Source organism: the organism of the source record quoted next, unplaced genomic scaffold (genome assembly GCF_019419815.1).
Source record: "Pyrus x bretschneideri cultivar Hongxiangsu unplaced genomic scaffold, Pyrus_bretschneideri_v1 Contig16, whole genome shotgun sequence".
NCBI lineage: Eukaryota > Viridiplantae > Streptophyta > Magnoliopsida > Rosales > Rosaceae > Pyrus > Pyrus x bretschneideri.
In genome coordinates this window covers 5694866-5717630 of record NW_025999457.1, presented here as the reverse complement: position 1 = coordinate 5717630, position 22765 = coordinate 5694866, and the positions used below count along the sequence as shown (strand labels likewise).

The following is a 22765-nucleotide window of genomic DNA, read 5'->3' as shown; positions in this document are numbered from 1 at the left end:
TAGTAGTCGTTGCATTCAAAATCCGACCTGCCTCGGGGCTGGTTAGTTGGTTGGGTTTGGCTAGCTAGTTATCCTTTTTCTCCTTTTTTGGCCTAGTGGGGCCCACGAGCTCTTTGGCCCCGCCCTCGGTTGAAGACAGTTTTCTTGCCATTTCGGACTATTTTCAACCCTCTAGCCGAATTAGTTGGAGATAGCCTAAAGTCTTGAGCTTGGCTCGATCGCTCCACTTGGCTCGCTTTTAGCGCAAAAATCCCATGGTTTTATTTCTTCATATTTTTTATTTAATTATTTCTTCAATTATAAACTTTTATTCAATGGCGAAAAAAAAAAAACATAAATTTTTATATCCTTAAATAGGAAATAATCATTTGCCGGCCTAGAATATAAAAAGTTATAATTCTAGAAATAATTTTAAAAAAATCAATAAATAAGGATTAAGCTTACTAATGACACGATAATAAGACCATCTCCAACCATTGGAGTAAAACCTAAAATTTTTAGCCCAGAAACAATTTGTCTGCTCCAAATCTTCTGACCTAAAATTTTAGCCTTAGATTATTAAGTAATGAATTTAGACTATTTTTTTTAAAAAATTAACTTTAAAAAAAATTATGTTGACTATCCTAAATTTATTTTATGAACATTTTAACATAAAAATATTTAAATTCCAATAAATAGTGAAAAATCATTAAACTGATGTCAAGCATAAAACAACATCTTCCTCAAAGGTCCAATTACAACCTCTAATATGATCTTTTGCCATCTTGAAAATTTTGGAAATGGGAACAAATGGTTTTGGAAGATGGTAGAAAGAAAAATTGGAAGAATTGTAGGAAAAAAGTGAGTTTTGTGTGGATATTTGAACAAATACATAGGTATTTATAAAGTTTTGGGTGAATTTTGAGTTAAATTTTTTTTTTAATTATTTTAGTAGTTGGATTTAAATTTGATTATATTCGATCTCAATCATTGAATTCAATAAATATATAAATATAAAACTAAAAATTAAATAAATTAAAGTGGACTGTTGGATCTCCATGATCCATTTGAATTCTGGCCGTCAAATCACCAAAAAGAGCTGTTGGACTCGTGTCACGGGTCGACAACAGCCCGACATGCCCCATGGGTGGGCTAGCGAAGTTGAGGAGGGCTGGGCAAGTGCGCACATGATGGGCCTTCGACGCGTCTGGGCTAGTTGAGTCCTGTCCACTTCCCTTATTCCACTCTCACATGTGCGCTCTACCACTAATTTTGGGCTAAATCTTAGGGAGAATTGAGTTTTTTTTTTTTTTTTTTTTTTAAGTTTTAGCACTTAACCCAATTTTAGAACAAGGGGTGGAGAGAAATGGGAGGAGAATAGAAGGGAAAGTTTAGAACTTACTCCAAGGGTTGAAGTTGTCTAATACTTCCATTCTTCATTATACTTTTTTTGGTAATAGTTCTTCATTATACTTTTTTTGGTAATAGTTCTTCATTATACTTTGACTCAAGTTGGTACTCGTTTTCTCAAAATAGCAACATGAGACGTGTTTTTATTGTGTGTAATTATTAAGGTTATGGGATAAGTTTGAGAACTGACAAAAATTAGCTACCTAGTAAAAAAAATGTTTATTTCTAATGTAGAACAAATTGCCGAATGGAATGAAAATGCAATTGATCAAAGGGAGACAAAATGATGCAACAGTAATCTACAAATTTGGTGTCCGAACTCTGTTTTTTGGGTCATGATACCTTTCTAAAAAGCGTACAGAGCCCCAGTTCTACTCACCATTTTTTCGTGACATATGATGGATTTAGCCATTCGAAGCTTCCAAAACTGCATTTTAAATTTTGTAATAAAAATCACACCTTTTAATTTACATCCACTCAATGTGTTATTTTTCCCAAAGACGCTTGAGCCTTTCCAAGGTTGTGTTTAAGTCAAAGACTCTCCCAATGTAGTGCATCAATTCATAATTAATCAATAAACCTTTTGGTTTTTCTCTCAAACAAACTCCAGAAAATTTGGTTCTTCAAGGACACACGTTTGTAACCCTCTACGCCTGTGCTAAGGAGAGCTAAAGTTTAAACGGTTTATTCAGTAATCTAGTTGTGCTTTCGTCAGGGAGGAAGCTAATGGAGTTGAACATTTTGGCACGGTGACTTTGTCCGAAGTTCCCCTTTGATATCATCTTGGATCTTCAACTAACTAATAGAAAGTTAAATTAGCTTCAAACGAGGGGATTGAAAGCCAAGGAAACTGAAGAAAAATCATGATGGGCCTATTTAACACCACAGGAGCTTCAAACTGAATAAAAAACCCGTGTGTTTAATTTCTCCTCCCTCAATATTGGTCGTATGAAAAACAAAAAGCTAGACAACATTTGAATGAAACAACAGTAATCTCATAGTTTCCAAAAAAACAGTAATCTCATTAAAGTGTAAATATCAAATCTCTCACAAGCTGTGCATTATTTGTGCTCTCTTCCAAACTTCCAGTAAATAAATCACACAAATACAGTCTTCTTATTTTTAATTGTAAATAAGGACTGAAACAAACAACTAGACTACACCAACAAGCTTTTACCGTTGAAAACCAGTACCACCAGTCCTGTTCGTTGCTGAAGATGATGTCCGTCTTGCCTCTCTGGTTGTTATCTTGGCTGGCCCATTGCCATTTCAGAGAAGCCCTCTTCTTCTCTTGTAGTCGCTAACTGTAAGTGTCAGCGCATGCCTCCTCCCGTCATTCTCCGGCACTTGGCACCCAACTGTTGCTTCTATTCGCTGCTTCCTTGCCAGGAACCCTTTCTGAGCTCCCTGTGGCCCGCCAAACTTTTGAAGAGCAGCCAATGAGATTGGCAGCTCAAAATCATGCTTTAGATTTGACTCTGTTCCAAAATCAAGAGGGGCACTCGTATCAATCAGCTTCCCCGCACCAGCTGCAGCTTCCAAAGCTGCTGCAGTTGCTGCCATGCCAGCCCGTACTGCTCCCACCACTGCTGTCCCATTACTTTCTATATCTACCAAGGCTCCATCAGCCACAGCTATTGCCTCTGCCTCCTCTTTTTGTTCACCGGGCTTTGACACATAGTAATTCCTTGACCTAGTCCATCTCCTTGAAAAAGGATCATAACCGGCCTCCCCCGCTTTCAAACCTATATTCTTAGGTTTTAATTCTGATGCATTCTTGAAATTCTCAACCCTGTTTTTTCTGTTCATCTCAGCAAGCCTAATAGCCTTGCTATCTTTCCCCTGTGATTGCCGCGTGCTTCTAATTGCTGTAATCTTGTCTGGATCCTCTCCACCTCTGCATCATCTTGCTTGCTTTTTGCAACTTCTAACTCCCTTCTCAACCGGTCCTTCTCAAGCGCAATGTTTAATGGCCTTGATGAGGCAGACTTTTTCTCCTGTATCATCTGCTTCACAGTTGCGGCTGAGTAGACAAATGAGTTGGTTTTTTTTATGGCCTCCTTCTTTTCCAACACGTCCTCTTTGCTTGGCAATCGGCCACCACTTCTCTCCACCTCTCTAATCCACTGTTTAAACTCCTCCTCCAGCGGTGCAGAGTCAGAAATCATAGCCATCTGCCACCTGGCAGCAGAGTTCTCATTGCCCCAAACAACATTCAGATACTTATGTGTGGTTTTGTTCTCCAGTTTGTACTGTCGATCAGGATCTGATGCATCAACATTCCGGACCATGCAGAGCCTATAGATAGCCCCAGATTTTGACCTCCCAATTCCAACCCTCACAAAGCAACCCACAATTAACTCTTCAAAGAACGGCTCCATAAACCACTTTGCAAGTTTCGACCTTCGAATGGTAATCTCCTTTATATCGTCAAAAGTTAGTCCTTCTGACCTTTCATCATCACTGTCAATCATTGCATCATCCCCTGATGATCCATCATCTTCACTACGAGACCTACTATCACTGTCACTCTGACTAGAGCTACTCCGACCCACTGCAGTGAAGGATTTCCTGTTCAGGTGTGAGAAACTTCGACTGCTTGAACTTCCTCCTCTAGAAGCATCTCTCAACTTGCGGTGAGCCTCAGGGTCCTGCTGCTTCAAACGTTTTGCTCGTAACTCATTCAATGCATCATCCTTGGCAGCTGCCCTGTCAGCAGATCTAGCTGATGAACGCACACGAGAGGACGGAAGAGGTGGAGTCTCTTTCCGGGACTGTGGGGCCTTCCCTTTGTCCCACTTTGGTCGGAACTTCTCTTTCAAACTCTTGTCATCTTTCTTCTGTGCTCTTTCAGACAGAATTAGCTCTCTTTGAAGTTCAGACATCTCTGCGAGCTTCCGCCTATCGTCTTCATCCTTGTAAAGATCACTGCCAACATCAGATTCATTGCTGTCCCCACCACGATCCGAACCACTATCGTTATAACCACCTTCTTCCTGGCTACCCTGTTCATCGTCTACTTCTGTTGGGTCCAGCCTCTTCTTCAAAGGAACTTGAGGTCCAGAAGGCTTCCTGCTTGCATAGCCACGACCATCATCAGAATCATCACCTCTGGAATCACTTCCTCCATCAGAATATGAACCCCCACGTCTCCTCCTAGATGATGAATGTGAGTGTCGGTTTTTCCCTGATGAACTTGTTCTTCCCGCAGCCTCCAAGAGCAAATTTTCTAATTCTGCCATTTGCCGCTGTCCCTTCCGGTATGTTTTGATGTTTTACTCACGTTCCTGAAAAACTCATAAAGTCAGCATTCGAAAAGAAGATAAAATCATCAACACATTATTTCCATCTGTTGGTTCAAAACTACTTCAACTTGATAGTAAACACATTAGTTTGTAACAAAAATTTTGAAACCTAAAAATTCTAATCTGCTACTAACAATTTTGATGACGACTAATAATTCACAATTTCACGCAGAAGAAACTAGGGGTGGTTCGGTATGGGATACCAAACCGAAAACCAAGTCCCGATTCCCAAACCAAAGTTTTCGGGAATCCCAATTTCAAGACCGGATCCCAAACCAAATTTTCGGGAATCCCGAATAGTTTCGGGATTTCGGGACAAATCGGGAATCCTGAAATAGTTTTGGGCTTTTGGGCTAATCTCAAAATGAGAGTACATGTCAGAAGGTTTCCCATTAGGCCTAATCTCAAAATGTCGCTCAAACAAGAACTTCATATAAAGGCAACAGAAAGATATCAGTTTGAACATCAGAATGATAAAACTCTGAGATGGAAGAACTAAAAAATCAGCATTAACTGAAGCATGCAAGTACACAATGGCTAGTAAAAACCATATTCCTCAGTTCACACAAACAAAGATTCCAACTTTGGACATTGAACGAGAGTTTGAAATGCTTCAAAGTGAAGAAAACAGATTTTCTTATTATATGTTCCACTTGAACTTGGATTCAATTGTGTCCATTAACTGCAACCACCACCCAGCCCCTGCCACCCTTTTTTTTCTTCTTTAACCACCTCATATGATATGCTTTAACAACCAGCATTCTCAGGCCATCATAGTTTCTTCGGAACTGATAAAATCAAGCACCCACCTTTCGTTTCATGATGCAGTAAACAAAAAACCCGACTGCTAAAGAATTTATGAACCTCACTCACTTTTCCCCTAATTTCCAGTACTACAAATGAACAACTTATTAAGTTACCATCACAAAACAAAACTACACAGGCCAGATTAATCACCAAAATTTATAATTCCAATTCAATTACTTTTCGATTTCTCATCAACCAAACTAAGCAAAAATGTCGAAATCACAAACAAGCACTCAAGTTCCCAAAATAAAACCACATTTCTGAGCTAAATTACAATTTTCATGGCCAATGTCAATCCCAAAACACAAATAACCATTTTCAATTTCATTTCTTTCAAAAACGAGAAAAAAAACTAAATAAATCAATTACCAAAACCAGCAATAAAAACGTTGGTGAGAAGAACATGCTCAGAGGGTAGAAACACTAAAATTTCTAATACTATAGTTCAGCCATTACATATCTTCTACCTCCATATCAGTTCCAAGTGCTAAATTTCACAAACCCTAATCTAGATTTCACAATCCCTAATCTAAATTTCACAAACCCTAAATTAATTCCAAAATTTACCTGATTTGGAGGAGAATCGGTGGGCAGTGCACTGGAATCTGGATGAAGAAGTCGAGAGAGAGATCAGAGAGGTGAGCGGCGCCGGTGGCCGTGGCTCTGCCTCTGTGCCGTGAAGGAAGGCTCCTCCACGGTGAGGGTCTGAGGGATGAGAAGTCGAGAGAGAGATCAGAGAGGTGAGTCACTCGTGTGATGTGGGTGCGGCCAGATTCTGAGGTGAGGTTGAGGTGAGGTCGAGGTGAGGTCGAGGAGGGTGGTGAGGTTGTCTGGGGTGAGGTCGTCGAGTCGAGAAGGGACGGAGAGAGAGAGTGACTGAGTTGAGTTATCTGAGGGTTTGAACTTTGATTTGTAATCAACGGTTGAGATTCTCAACTAAATCGGATGGTTATTACAATTTTAAATATATATTTAAAATTAAATAATATATATTTTTATTTCGTGTAGGTTCAGGTTTACCGGATGAATGAAAGTGTGAAACCGATTCCCGTAACAAAATTTCGGGATTGGTTTGGAATTGGGTAACAAAAATTTCGGGATTTTCGGTTTGAGATTTTTTCGATTCGGAATCGGGATTTTTTTACTTCGGTTTGGAATTTTCGGCATTTTTTTCCACCCCCAGAAGAAACACAAGATATATCGAGATGCTTGGCTTCATCCTCTGTGAACCCATCTAAGTCATTCAACCACACACAAACTCCGAATTAGCGAGGAAACAAATTCCTCGAAAACAACATCTCCGTTCAACCCTAACACTGTATATGGAACACCCATTGCTTAAACTCCCCAAAATTTCCAGCTCAAAACCGACTCACAGAATGGCAACAAGTTGAAAATTTTCCCCAAAAAAAAAAACTGAAAATATGAGTACACTCCTTGGAATTCAATTTTCTTTAACTAAAACCCATCATGGTAAATTTCTCTAATAAAAACCCAATAATTAGGCTCCAACTAAGCATTATCCATAATTAAGTTTGACTTTGCAAAATTTGTATTTTTGGATGTCTAAATTACCCCTAATAACACTTACTTAGGGTCTCTCACTTATTATCTACATTTATTTTACATTATTTCATTCAATTAAATATTTTCAAATACCTCATGAGGATTTGGAAAAAAATTTAAATGTCATGATTCCTATGTATTTAATAACAAAAATTTACATGATACCAATATTCCTTATATAGTTGTTTTCACATGATGCAAACAAGTAAATTAGTATATCCTACAAATATAAAAAAGTTATTTTATTCAAAATTATCAATATTTTAAATATAACATAGGTAAATTATTTTGCACATATATAATAACAATATAAGTTCCTAGTATGTAATGATACATGCAAAATAATTTACCTACAAAATGAATAAATATTTTTTTATTCAAAATTAATTAAATACCAATATTTTGCAATTATATATATATAAAACAATTTACCTACGTGCAAAATAATTTACCTACAAATAAAAGAATGTCAATTGATTGCACACTCTATATAATAATAACAAAATATGGCTAGTATATATGTATTATCACATGAAAAATAATTTACCTACAAAATAAATAAACGTTTTTAGCCAATTGATTCAAAATTAATTAATTACATATTATTTTACATAAAAATATAGATAAATTATTTGCACGCATATATATAATTTTAACAAAATATGCCTAATACATACATGCAAAATAATTTACCTACGATGATTGTCAAACAAATAAAAGAAATGAAACATATGATGGTAAGAGAAGTATAAAGTAGATAATTTTATAATAATAAGGCACTAATTTCCCAATTATGGTGGATACTTAAATTCATTAACATAATTAGAGTGTTGTGGCACAATTGTAAATAGTTTGAAAATAATAGGTATTTATTTGTTTACATGACAGTCTACTTCAAATTTGGGTTTTATTTGGATGTTTAAAATGAGATGAGTTTTTTTCAAGGAAATAAGTGTTGCATGGGCTTTTATCTTTCAACCCTAAGACTACAATGGAACACCCACTTCCTTAATTCTCAAAATTTCCAGCTCAAAACCAACCCCAAGACACTGGCAATGAGTCGAAAAACTTCCCAAAAACAATATCCCCTTTCAAACCCTAGGACTGTATTGAACACCCATTGCTCAAATTCCCACAATTTCCAGCTCAAACAACCAAATCCCAGAATTACAACTTCGGAATTTCAGACAATATTAATCCTTAATCTCTACATATTGAGCATATCTCGCTCAAAACCCAAAAGGGTACTTAGTATTTACCGATTTTAATTCTTAAAACCAACCTAAAAAAACAAAAATTTTCAGCAAACAAGACAAAGAAAGTAGTCAAATTTCTGGCATTCGAACAAACAAAGGGCAACAACAAGAAGAATAAATCAATCACCTGGAAAAAAATCTGGGGGCTTCGGCGGACAGATCTATCCGGGATAATCCAACTGCGGCAAACAAAATCATGAAACCCGCTGAATTTAAAAAGCTTGTAAAATTTGAAACAGTTCTGCCTGTTTTAGGAAAGTTAATCAACTCGCTGAGTCGACTCACTGATATTTTTTTGGTTTTTTAGAAACTACATGGAAACGATACGGCGTTTGGGATTAATATTGTCGATGACTGACGTCCGTTTGTACTATTGGACTACGTGAGTCCCAAGTCTAGATTCAACACAATGAGATCAATAATCACTTATTCTTTGTTGCTTATTTTGGATGGTACTTTCTTTCTATTTTCAGGGTCGTCAATTAGGGGTGGGCAAAATATCCGCGGATATGGATAATCGTGGTTACCCGCCCATTTAAATTTCACAGTTACAATTATGGGTAACCGTTTAGATAAATAAACGGTTATGGATATAACCGTTTACCCGTGAAATTTAAATAGGTTGTTATGGGTATTAACCTCGATTATAAACGGGTAACCGTTTACCCATTTATTTTATATATGTAAAATTAATACAAACCATGTTCTCTATCGATCAAAACTTAGATCAATGCTATTGACTATAGTGCATAGTTTATATAGCTAATTATATATATATATATATATTATGTTAATACTTTATATTATAGGTTAAATAACTCAAGAATATTGTCTTCTAAACAATTTTTGCAACCAAAAATACTTAACAAATATTATATTACCTTCATTGATAACATGGATTAGTAGTAAAAGTTTTCCCAAAAGATTAGGAAAATAAATAACAATTCCCCTCAGCCTCACTGACTTAATTCAACCCAAAACCTGTTCCTCAAACATGTTGCGACTTGCCATTTCAGCTAAACCCTCACTTTTGTTAGCATTGTTACTGTAATTTATATATCCTATATTCCAATTTTGTTTTTTAAAACTAATTTTCTTGCTTTTTCATTCTATATCAATTAAAAATATCATTCGTAAATTATTATTTCAATTATTGGAATGGTATAAGAACTTAAAAAATTAAAATACGGAAACATATGATGAATGTACCTATAACAGTGTTTAATTATCAAAAAAAAAAAAAAATTATTTCAATTCTTGCTTGCTGCCCCAGTTTCTTCTGCGTAACTCACCCCACTAACAGCCATTTAGTGATGATAATAAATGAGAAGAAATGGTAAAACAATTGTAACTCTTTAAGCAGCCTTTATGCCAATTACTCCCACTTAATCCTCATCTTTAATTCCATTTCCTCTGATATTTGAATAGGTGTCAGCTAGCTTTTCTTGGCTGCATTAGTTTTGGCTGCTAGATTTATTGGATTTATTGCTATCAATGCTTTCTTGTCAATTACAAACTGCTCAGCCACTTGGGAACCTTTCAGTGTTAAAACGGCCATAACTTCTTCTAAAAAAATGATATTAACAATCTGCGAAATGTTCCAGAAAATAGACATCCGTAGCTTGCCAAGAATATAAGGCTCATTCTCTAATTCATTCTGAGCTGTTCACAACTTGCTTCCAAAGTCAGCTGATCTGCACAAGCAATTTTAACGAATTTGTTACTTAAAATCTCACTTGTGCTATTTTTCTTTTCTTTGCTTGACAAATCCTACAAAACACAAAAGCAAAGTAAATAGCTCAAAAATATAAGAAACTAACTAAGAAAAACAAGTGAATTTGATGTAATATATATATATATATATAAATATGAGCTTATCAATATCGATATTTACCGAGCAATCTGATGAGGGTTGAAGTTTTATCGACAACACCTGGTGAATGCTGCCTAGATATGCCTAGGAAGCATTACATCAAATATTTGGTGGCCACAAAAGGGACTCGTATTGAACACTTGGTGGCACAAAAAGAACTCGTATCAAACATTTAGAGGTCCTTAGAAGACCTTCATATGCTTATTCCAGCCTCTAGGTACACTGACACTTGGGACCACCTTGGTCGCAATGTATATCCGCCCTTGCCGTCAACCATCCCCAATTCTTAGACATTAAATAAAAATGTTTGTCGAGTTTACTAACGGGAGCTTGTTCCTAAATAGAGTATTAAAGTAATTGATAATAATAGAGCTAAAACTCAAATGTATAAAGTATTTGAAATCTACTTTCCGCAATTGATTTATTATTTTAAAATCATATTATGCACGCTCTACGTTACTTGATTGAGTAAGGCATCCCACTTGCCAAGGCCAAGGATCGGTTGAAACCACAGATAAAGAAAGAAAGATGTTACCTTTAGCTAGTTCTTACAAGTCAACACTTCACTTTTTGTCATGCAACATGATTGATGAAAGAATAATGTATAAAGGTATCTTCTAATTATTAAGACGTCTTAAATTTAATTTTGTATACTTATGGGAGATTTTTATTCTTGTTCTCTAAATCAAATAAAACCGACATAAATGTAGTTTTATTAGCTAGATATTTAGAATGAATATGCGCACTTTGTACACTTGAATTCAAAATTTATCGATAGTTTATATTAGTTTAATTTTATAATTAATTGATTGTATTAAAAAAAAAATCAAACATATTCTATTTTTATGGATTCATTACCATAATGATATGACGTGAAAACAGAGTATCGGGTCTTGGAACAGGTCATAATATCTTCCTCCCCACTGCCTCATCCGTACGCTGTACTTATTATTCTTAGTAAAATCGAACACAAACATAATTGATCAAACGCCGTCTTTCTCTATTTTTATATAGGTCTCAATGTGATCGTGTTCCTCCATGGTTTACCTGAAATTTGGTACTCGTGGTGGCACCATATGATTGGTCTGGCCCACTCCGGCTTCCGAGCCATTGTTCCCGACTACAGTGGATACGGACTCTCCGAACCGCCTCCCCAACCCGACAAGGCCTCCTACCGCGACCTCATCAGTGTCTTCCTTGGAATTCTTGATTCGCTTGCTATTCCCATGATACAAACTTTTCAGATACCCTTTTTTGTTTTTAATTTTGGCCTTTTTTATTTTTAATTTGGCTAGAAATTGAGATTCAAATTTGAAACTTCTTTCTTTGTTTCATTAATCATTGTTTGCATGGTTGTTATTACAAGTTTGATTGAAAAAGCAATTTGTTGTAATCAAATTTAGATGACATTTGTGATTTCTGAATTCTCATTTTCTACGCACGTTTGTTCATACTTTTTAGGTAGAATAAATAAAAGAAGAATTAAGGATACAAAAAAGAAAAAGAAAAAAAAAAACGTGGGAGTGTAGCAGGAGAACACGAGAGTTTGAAAATTACTACAACATGCATTTATTTTGCTTTGGCTGTTTTTGTTGTTTATCTTGCACATGAAAAGCTTATTGTTTGAAGGATTATAACATTTGCATTTCCTTATGTGCCAATCGTATTGTACAGTGAGAGCATAAGAGAACTGCAATGTAACATGTTTGATCATAAATTTTAGGGTTGTTTAGATATAGATTCATACAACTCATATACATCGGGTAAAAACCCATCTATGAATAAACATCCAATAAAAACCCAAATTTTAAATAAATTGCCCCATAAAAAATAAGTAACCTATTAATATAAGTTATTTACAATTTATGCCACAACTTTCTATAACTGTTCTCTTACAACCATTATTAGCCAACCATTATGGCTAACGTTTTTAACAATTTCTTTTACTAGTCTAATAATGAATTCATATAATGCATTACCATATCTCTTGACTATGTAATTTTAGATAAATTATTTTGCGAACACAAAAACATCAAAAACATAAAATAGAAGATACATTTAAAAAAAAAGACGAAGTTAAATTGTAGGTAAATTAAATTCATACAAAACCAAAATTGTAGATACACTATTGTTGTAAAAAAAAGGTAAAGTTTTTATGTAAAATTGTAGATACATTATTGTCACAGTAGGTAAATTAGTTTCATATAAAATTAAAAAGTAGGTAAATTATATTCAACGAAAAATAAAATTGTGGATATATTATTGTTAAATAAGAACAGGTAAATTTTTATCCTGAAATTTGAACAAAGATAAATTATTTTTGTACATACATTAATTTTAAAAAAAATTGAAACAATAGGTACATCATTAGCTTCACAAATTATACACAGTAGGTAAATTATTTTTGCTAAAACTAAACAATAAGTAAATTATTTTTGAAGATACATTAGTGTTGTAAAAATTAAATAATAGTTACATTATTACACCACAAATTTGATATGATAGATAAATTATGGTATAAATTTGTAGTTGGCAAAAAAATTAAAAAATAAATTTATAGGTACATTATTTTATTGATAAATATTTTATAAGATAGACTATTTCACTAAAAAAAAATATTTAAATTGAAAAATGTTGTTAAGATTAAGAAACATGCCAAATAAATTCCTATATCAAATTAGAAGCAAATTTTATGGAGTGAGAGAAACATGAATCAACCAAATTAATAACAAAACGTGGAAATCCTGAATTCTCATATAACATGCAATGCATTTAGAATATTTGTGCCTTTTTTATTATTTTTTATTTTTGTAAAATCATTAATCCTTCTTAAAATCTGCACATGTTTAATTGTGCACATTAAACATGCAAAGAGGGGTATTTAAGGCATTCAAAAAATTTTAAATGTGTAGAGTCAAACATATAATTTATTGAATTTGCTTATTTGGAGTCTAGTCGTTGGGTTTTATTCAAGTAAAAATGTTATGTCAAGTTTTATATGAAAGAAATTGAGTTTAAGGGGTTAAAGTCATATTTTCATTAAATTTTACGTAGGTTTTCCTCGTCGGAAAGGACTTTGGAGCTCAGCCAGCATACTTATTTGCCCTTGCATACCCAGAAAGGGTCTTGGGAGTTATGACAATCGGAGTGCCAATCATGCCACCAAGCCCTCTAAATTTGATAAAAACCTCCCTAAGGGCTTCTACATTTTAAGATGGCAGGTGTGCATTTTCTTAGTCTTGTTATCCATATCTATGCCATGACTAGCTTGCTTACAAGTTACAACTTATTGTTATCTCTACTATAGGAACCTGGCTGAGCAGAGGCTGATTTTAGGTGCTTTGATGCGGAAACAGTTGTTCGGAACATTTACATCCTTTTCTCCATAAGTGAAATACCAATTGCTGTAGAAAACCAGGAGATCATGAACTTGGTGGATCCATCTACCCCTATTGCCCCTTGGTTCACCGAGGAAGATCTTGCGGCATATGGAGCTTTGTATGAGAAATCGGGCTTCCAAACTGCACTGCAAATTCCGTATAGTTAACGCATTTGATCTTCGATTCACTATCATTTCCGCATACTAGAAGAGTTAATGAAAAAAACATTATTATCGAATCATCAGACCTCTCATTTGAAATTAGTTTAACCCTGCTAACTTGGATTCAAGTTGTCAGTACACGTTAATGATTTCTTGAACTTTACGTTATGTATTGGTAGGGCACTTAGAGAAGAATCTGGCTTGACGATTCTAATTGTTAAAGCTCTAGCACTTTATATAATGGGAGGCAAGGATTATGTAAACAAATTTCCAGGGATAGATTACTACATCGACATTGGGGGGTGAAAAAGTTTGTCCCCAATTTGGAGATTCAATACATGTCCGAAGGATCGCATTTCGTTCAAGAACAATCGCCGGACGAGGTTAATCAGCTTATCATTACCTTCCTTGCAAAGCACGTTTGACTGCTAATGCATGCGTGAAGATTGTCAGAGACGAAGTGTTATTTATAGAAGGCTTTGCAAAGGTTTTATGTGAACCACTGGAAAATTATGCATGCGATTCGATAATTTGAACAATATTTTATCTTCATTTATACAGAAGATTGCTTTGTAATTTTTACGTGTAATGTTTCTCAAATACTACTGTAAGACTTCATTTGTTGCACGCTTTATTGAGATAGGAATTTGAGGTTAAAGTCATGCAATATGGTAGTAATAATTGAATATCGAACTTGTCATTCATTTGAGTTAAACATTACCGTCTCACTCACATATGGAAATGAGAATCACAAATTATAAAAAAGGTGAAAACTTATATTTTTAAAGATTATTTAGCCAACAATCAATAACACTATGTTTGAATGAGAGGAATAAACTTGGAATTTGGATTAAAGTTAGAATTTATAAATTGACATACACCAATTCCCTTGTTTTAATTCATAAATATAGAAATTTAGAATTTCTGCATGGAAAAAAAAAAAAACTTGATATTTGGAACCTCTAATTCCCAGGTTTAAATTCTATGTAAATAGGTGTCATTTCTCAATTTCTATGATTGAGAGTTTAAAAATAACAAATTCCGTATTCAATTTCATTGTTCTTTTAGGTTAACCAAATAAGAAAATTCACAAATTCTAGAAAATAAAATCCCATCATTTCAAAATTTCTTAGTAATCTTAAATTTATTCATCCAAACATAGTGTGAGATCAAGAGATAGAAGTCAGTGAGAGAAAGAGAGAGAGAGAGAGAGAGAGAGAGAGAGTGTGTGTGTGTGTGAAATGAGCGAAAGGACTGAAAGAGAAGAAGTGACTTGTATTGAGTTGGAGATCGGGGAAAGAGAAGAAGTGACTTGTATTGAGTTATTTAAGCTAACGGTATACGATAAAATGAGACACGTTTACATATTTTCGAAAGTAAGTAAATTGGATCAAAATAAGTTTGAAGAGGCAGAGTGAGAATTTTTCACACTTTCAATGGTGCACCAGTAATTAAGCCTTTTAACTATTGTCTAAATAAATTTGAAACGGATATATGAGTTAGAATATTATTTTTTTCAAGATGCTTGTAGATTTTCATGTACATGCTAATTTTTTCATGACAATTAGCACCCACATATGTAGGTAGTTGTATTTCCTAAAATACCACTCATGCATGATGATGGAGTTGCATGGTTTCTACTTTTCCTTGTTAATAATGCTGCTAAACTCAATGCCTGCAACTTTATTCAGTCAGAGGATTAACTTTCTTGTTAACTGGTTGTTCAAAATTCTACACATTTATTTTAGTTAATTTGTTAGTGTCAATCACAACCTAAAATCTCATAGTTACAATCTCTTTTTTCAATGGGCTATACAAAATATGCCCCGGTCTATAGGATTAGATGTTGGCGGTCTGTTACTCCGAGTGTTAGAATTCCACCCTCCAGCCGAAGAGTAGCATAGGCGCAAAATGTACAGTGGGCACTGGCCTTGGTCTGATCGAGATGTTATAGGTCCTCAAGATGATAACCCTAAGCTATGCGATTCTTCACACCCCACCTGATTCTGAATCTTCAAAAAGTTGGTATTATAGAGTCATGGCCTGTTGTCGAGGATGCACAGGATGTTTGAAAGAGATGCAGCTTGATTTTGCAAGTGGCGGGTTTGGGGAGCGTATGGGGTGTATATTGGTATAATGGGATCATGGAGAGATATTGTTATGCATTTCATTTAATTACAATTGATTTTGCAAGTGGTTTATTATTCTGATGAATAGAATATTTCTGTCTAACTTTGTTCATTTCAAATTTATTTCTTCTATTCTCTTAATATAGCTTAAATAACTAATATCGATTGTGAAAAAATGTATATTTGAAGTCAATAGATAAGTTGTTTTGATACAGTTTGAATTTTCAACATTCTAAAGTATGAGCACAAGTAAATCCAATGTGGTTGGGCATATATCATAGTCATTCTTCAACTATTAAGGTCATCTCCAAACGAAATGGCTAAACATAATTTTAGCCATAATTGTACCCCTGCAAAAAATTGTTTTTAAATAAATAGTGTCATGCCATATTCATATACTAACGGTATTCCCTCGGCCTCATCTTTTGCCATATGGATTACACGTTAACGTGAGCAATATTAAAGAAAAACTTAATGAAGCTAACGGTATACGATAAATGAGATACGTTTACATATTTTAGAAAGTAAGTAAATTGGATCAAAATAAGTTTCCAGAGGCAGAGTAAGATTTATTCACACTTTCAATGGTGCATCAGTAATTAAGCCTTTTAAATATTGTCTAAATAAATTTGAAACAGATATATGAGTTAGAATATATATTTTATTCAAGATGCTTATAGATTTTCATGTACATGCTAATTTTTTCATGACAATTAGGACCCTCATATGCAGGTATAGTTGTATTTCCTAAAATACCACTCATGCATGATGAGGGAGTTGCATGGTTTTTGCTCTTCCTTGTTAATAATGCTGCTAAACTCAATGCCTGCAACTTTATTTAGTCAGATGATTAACTTTCTTGTTAACTGGTTGTTTAAAATTCTACCAGGGTTTTGAAAAACTCACCCCAAGGCGCGCCTAGGAAGCTTTGGAAGTGGGCTACAGAAAAATTGCCTCTATTTTGTGGGGGTGGGTGAAAACCCTCCTAGGCTTCGTTGGGGTGCGCTTGGGCAGTCGAGGCGCTCCTCAAGGCATTTTATTGGGCGTCAATGTTGCCAATTTTGAAATTTTTTTTCTGTTGAAATTTGGGTTTTTAGTTGCAGAAGTTACTAGGCTTTTTGGTTGTAAAGCTCGAAGAAGAAAGATGAAGAAGGCGGCAAATATTTTGCCTTATTTTTTGTTTTCTTAATTTTTTCTTTCTTTGTTGACAGTTGTGCAGGTATATGCCTTTAGGATATTCTTTTTTGTTATGTTTTTGTTTTTAATATTAATTTTATAAATATTATAAAGACTAAAAGATATGCCCAAGGCAAAAAGATTTTTTAACTTTTTAATATTATTTTATACAACAACTGTTGGTGTGTGAGTCATAAGTTAATAGGTATTGGAATGTAATTTGGCTTCCTAGATTAAAGGGATTCCTTCCTAGTTTAGGATAAACTCTTGTATTATTATTCCTTGTACTGCAAGGAGTAGATGTGTATATATACTGCCTCTGTATTGGAGAGAAAGTAATAACAATCAATCAAATTTTATCTATAACAACAACAACAAAGCTTTTTTTCACTAAGTGGGGTTGGCTATATGAATCCTAGAACTCCATTGCACTTAGTTCTGTATCACGTCTTCCGTTAGGTCCAAGTACTTTAAGTCTTTTCTTAGAGTCTTTTGCAAAGTCTTCCTATGTCTTCCTGTACCCCTTCGGCCCTAAACCTCTGTCCCATAATCGCATCTTCAAACCGGAGCGTCAGTGGGCCTTCGTTTCACATGTCCAAACCACCGTAGCCAATTTTCTCTCATCTTTCCTTCGTTTTCAGATACTCCTACTTTACTGCAGATATCCTCATTCCTAATCTTATCCCTTGTGTGTCCACACATCTAATGAAGCATTCTTATCTCTGCTACACTCATTTTATGTACGTGTTGATGTTTCACTGCCCAACATTCTGTGCCATAAAACATTGTTCGCCTTATTGCCATCCTATAAATTTTCCCTTGAGCCAATAGGAAAAGAATCAAAACAAAGACTTTTATCTTTTAATATTAGTTTATAATATCCAAAAATCCACTTGGCCAATAGGAAAAGAAATGTTGATACAACCATTTTGTTTTTATTATTATTTTTGTAATATTATATATTAAAAAATTAAGGTTCCGTGAGACTTCGCCTCACGCCTCAAAGCTTTCGCCTAGGCGTGGCTATCTGAGAAACGTCTTGCCTACGCCTTCACCTTTTAAAACATTGAATTCTACACATTGTTTAAGTTAATTTGTTAGTGTCAATCACAACCTGTAATCTCATAGTTACAATCTCTTTTTTCAATGGGCTAAATGCAGAATATGCCCCGGCCTATAGGTGCAGATGCTGGTGGTCTGTTACTCGAACTCCACCTTCTAGCCAAAGAGTGGCATTGGTGCAATATGTACGGGCGCCAGCCTCGGTATGATCCAGATGATATGAGTCCTCAAGATGATAGCCCCAAGCTATGCAATTCTTCAGACCCACCTGATTCCGAATCTTAGGAAAAGTTGTGATGTTTATTATGGAGCCCATGGCCTGTTGCCGAGGAAGCACAGGATGTCTGAAAGAGATGCAGCTTGATTTTGCAAGTGGTGGGTATGGGGGCGTATGGGGTGTATCTTGGTTTAATGGAATCACGGAGAGATATTGTTACACATTTCATTTAATTACAATTGATTTTGCAAGTGGTGTATTATTATGGTGAATAGAATATTTATGTCTAACTATATTTGTTTCAAATTTATTTCTTCTATTCTCTTAATATAGCTTAAATAAGTAATATCAATTGTGAAAAAAATGTACATTTGAAGTCAATAGATCAATTGTTTTGATACAATTTGAATTTTCAACATTCTAAAGTACGAGCACAAGTAAATCCAATTAGGACCCTTATGCAAGTATAGTTGTATTTCCTAAAATACCACTCATGCATGATGATGGAGTTGCATGGTTTTTGCTCTTCCTTGTTAATAATGCTGCTAAACTCAATGCCTGCAACTTTATTCAGTCACAGGATTAACTTTTTTGTTAACTGGTTGTGTAAAATTCTACCAATGTTTTGAAAAACTCGCCCCAAGGCGACTTTGGAGGCGGGGTTGCAGAAAAATCACCTTTGTTTTGTAGGGGTGGGCCAAAACTCGCCTAGGCTTCGTTGGGGAGTGCTTGGGCGGCAGAGGCACGCCTCCAGGCATTTTATTGGGCATCAATGTTGTCGAAATTTGAAATTCTTTTTTTGTTGAAATCTGGGTTTTTAGTTGTAGAAGTTACTGGACTTTTTGGTTGCATAGCTCAAAGAAGAAAGATGAAGAAAACGACAAATATTTTGCCTTATTTTTTGTTTTCTTTAAATTTTTTCTTTGTTTGTTGACAGCTGTACAACATATGCTTTAAGGATATTCTTTTTTGTTATGTTTTTGTTTTTAATATTAATTTTATGAATATTATAAAGACTAAAAGATAAGCCCAAGACAAAATGATTTTTAAACTTTTTAATATTATTTTATAAATCTTAAAAAAATCAAAAGACTTTTGTTCTTTTAATATTAGTTTATAATATTCAAAAATCCACTTGGCCAATAGGAAAGAAATATTGATACAACTATTTTGGTTTTATTATTATTTTTGTAATGTTATATAGTTTTCTTGTTTTTTCTTTTAAGACCTACGTATCGCACTAAGATATTACATATATATATTATTATAATTATATTATATATTAAAAAAATTAGCCTCACGCCTCAAGGCTTCCGCCTAAGTGAGGCTATCTGAGAAACGCTTCGCCTTTTAAAACATTGAATTCTATACATTTATTTTAGTTAATTTGTTAGTGTCAATCACAACCTAAAATCTCAAAGTTCCAATCTCTTTTTTCGATGGGCTAAATACAGAATATGCCCCGGCTTATAGGTGCAAATGTTGGTGCTCTGTTACTCCGAGTGTTATAACTCCACCTTCCAGCCGAAGAGTGGCATAGGCGCAATATGTACGATAGGCACCGGCCTTGGTCTGATCCATATGATATGGGTCCTCAAGATGATAACCCAAGCTATGTAATTCTTCAGACCTACCTAATTCCGGATCTTCGAAAAGTTGTGCTGTTTATTATGGAGCCCATGGCTTGTTGCCGAGGAAGCACAGGATGTTTGAAAGAGATGCAGCTTGATTTGGCGAGTGGTGGCTCTGGGGGCGTATCTTGGTATAATGGGATCACAGAGATATATTGTTACGCATTTCATTTACTTACAATTGATTTTGCTAGTGTATTATTCTAGTGAATAAAATGTTTCTGTCTAACTATGTTCGTTTCAAATTTATTTCTTCTATTCTCATAATATAGCTTAAATAAGTAATATCGATTGTGAAAAAATGTACATTTGAAGTCAATAAATCATTTGTTTTGATACAATTTGAATTTTCAACATTCTAAAGTATCAGCACAAGTAAATCCAATGTGGTTGGGCATATGTCATAGTCATTCTTCAACTATTAAGGTCATCTCCAAACGAAAGGGCTAAACATAGTTCTACCCGGAATTATACCCCTGCAAAAATTTGTTTTTATATATGTAGTGTCATGCCATATTCATATACCATATTCAACCCCCTTCGGAAATTTATTAGTTTTAACTTTATATTTTAAATTTATTGTTTAATTTAATTAAACTACCGTTTGATGCTTTCAAATCTAACCATTGAGTTTGAATCAATTATTACAATTGAGGAGCTGGGCCCAGAAAATGGGCTAAGAGGAGGGCTACATTTGACTAGCTCGATGCCCATTTTGCGAAATAATAGTCTGATGGGCTTTATAGAATTATAGTTCAGTCATTGGTTGGAGATAAGTTTTTTGACAAATCAAACCATTTTTTGGCCTTTGGACCTTTAGTGTGACAGCCCGTCCCGGATTATTCGTACCGTAGGTGTGAAATGACGGTTTTGCCTCTAGTGGTTATGTTTCGTTGTGTGGTTGTTTTGGGGTTTTGGTTGGTTGCAGCTGGACCACACACACACACCCACACTCTCATCCTCATCTTCTTCCCTGTCCGTGTCTCTCTCTCTTTCTCTTCTACGTTTTTCGTACGGACAAGAACCAAAGCACTCGAAAACGTTACGGATCGAAGTAGTAAACTATACCTTTGTGTTCGTGAGGATTATACGAGTTCAACCATACCCATTTCAGGTAGGAAATCCTTCGATTTCACGTTGAACCATGGAACCTCGATTATGGTTACTGTTCATGCACACGTGAAATGTTATTTTTCAGGGAATTTGAAGCTTGTAGGAAGCTTAGTGAGGTCTTTAGGAAGCTTGGGGTAGTTCGTTGGAAGGATTTAGACGTCGGGATTGTGAGTTGCAGGTTTGGCAAGATTTTGTGAAGTTTCTCCGGCGTGATTTCGTGAATTTCAGGGCTTGAAAGTGGTAAGGTTTTGTTCTACTTGTTGTAAGCTTCATTTTGGTATCAATTTTATGAAATTTGGTTGAAAATCGAGTGAGAAACGAAGGTTTAAAAATTTCTCGATTTTCCAACGATGGCGACGGCACCGGAGGTGTACCGGAGAAGAAGACGAAATATTCTGTCAGTTTGGACGGAATATTCCTAACGGCGTTAGGTTAACTTTAACGGAATCTGTTAGTTTTAACGAAATATTCTTGACGGCGTTAACTGGCGCCGTCAGCGTGCCTGGCACGTGGCCGCACATGGCCGGCGCATCTGGCCGTGCCTTGGCCAATGCGTGGCGGCGCGCGGGGGGTCATAAAATTATTTTAAAAATATGAGGATGTTCGTGAGGTTGAGTAGATCACGTTGGTGTATTCACACACCCCATTTGAGCATTGTATGAGAAGTTATTACCTAGTTTTGGTTATGTGCTTTAAATTGACGTTTTTATAGTTGTGTCGCATATAAGTGAGACCTATCCCGAGGATGAGCGCAGTCACTCGAGGCAAGGGGGTTACGACCCTTCCATATACCAGTGAGTGAGCTTTTGGTTTTCCATATATACCTATATACTTGTGGTTTTTCCTAGAAAATGATATGAAATGTTTATATGTTTTAAATGTCATGCGTTGCGTTTGTCTATTGATTTATGCATTAGTAGCTGCATATATGTATGTTTGGTGCTGCGAACGCACAGGTAAGTTATGGTTTATGATAATGAATTGTAGTTATGTGAGATGCATAGAGAGCTCATAACCTGCACCTCCGGTGTTAGTGCTACCGCCCCCGAGTAGGGCACAGTCCTTCACGTGATGTTCACCTCCCGTACCACACGCTTATCTTGGATCCAAGTTAGGTGCACAATCTTGTCGTACAGACCACTATATGTGGTTCTGACTCGTAGGTGACCCGTGATTATTCGCCCAGTCTTCACGTGATCGTAGCACTTGAGCGTATTTATTTACACCCAGTCATGTCGTACACACCACTTTAGGTGGTTCCGACTCGTGTGCAGGTATAGTTAGTGAGTTGGGGATTTGAGCTATAGATTCAGCCGTACAGGTCACGTTAGATAGCTCCGACTGACATATTACATTGCATTGATTGACATTACCCAGGGTTACTTACAGTTTATGTAGAGGCATTCGACATGGCATATTTCTGAGCATGTTTTCTATATATGGGTATTTTCTATTTTCTGGGAAACTATACAGGTTTTACGACGAGGGGTTAGAACTTTTGATAATGAAATGATTTTGAAAAGCTTTGTTTTTGCCCACTTATACTTTCTGTTTTGCGCCCCTCTAGGTTCTAGTTGGGATTGCTCTTTTGGTGGCTCACAAGGAATTCACAGCATATCTGACAGATTATCACCAGTGTAGGACTCCTCTGGGTGTGTTTAGTTAGTATTTGTTCCTCTGGACTGCACTAGGTTTTCTGT

General features: G+C 35.4%; 1 protein-coding gene and 1 pseudogene across 1 annotated transcript; one reads left to right on the top strand and one right to left on the bottom strand.

Annotated features, from left to right (window-relative positions):
• Positions 1–2390: 2390 nt before the first annotated feature.
• LOC103966950 (protein RTF1 homolog) lies at positions 2391–6383 on the bottom strand. Its single transcript, XM_009380192.3, is given in 3 exon segments — positions 2391–3245; positions 3248–4676; positions 6069–6383. Coding segments are annotated over 2 exon segments (1971 nt in total). The 5' UTR covers positions 4632–4676; positions 6069–6383; the 3' UTR covers positions 2391–2658.
• Positions 6384–10796: 4413 nt separating this feature from the next.
• Positions 10797–14209, top strand: LOC103966957 (annotated as a pseudogene).
• The last annotated feature ends 8556 nt before the right edge of the window (positions 14210–22765 follow it).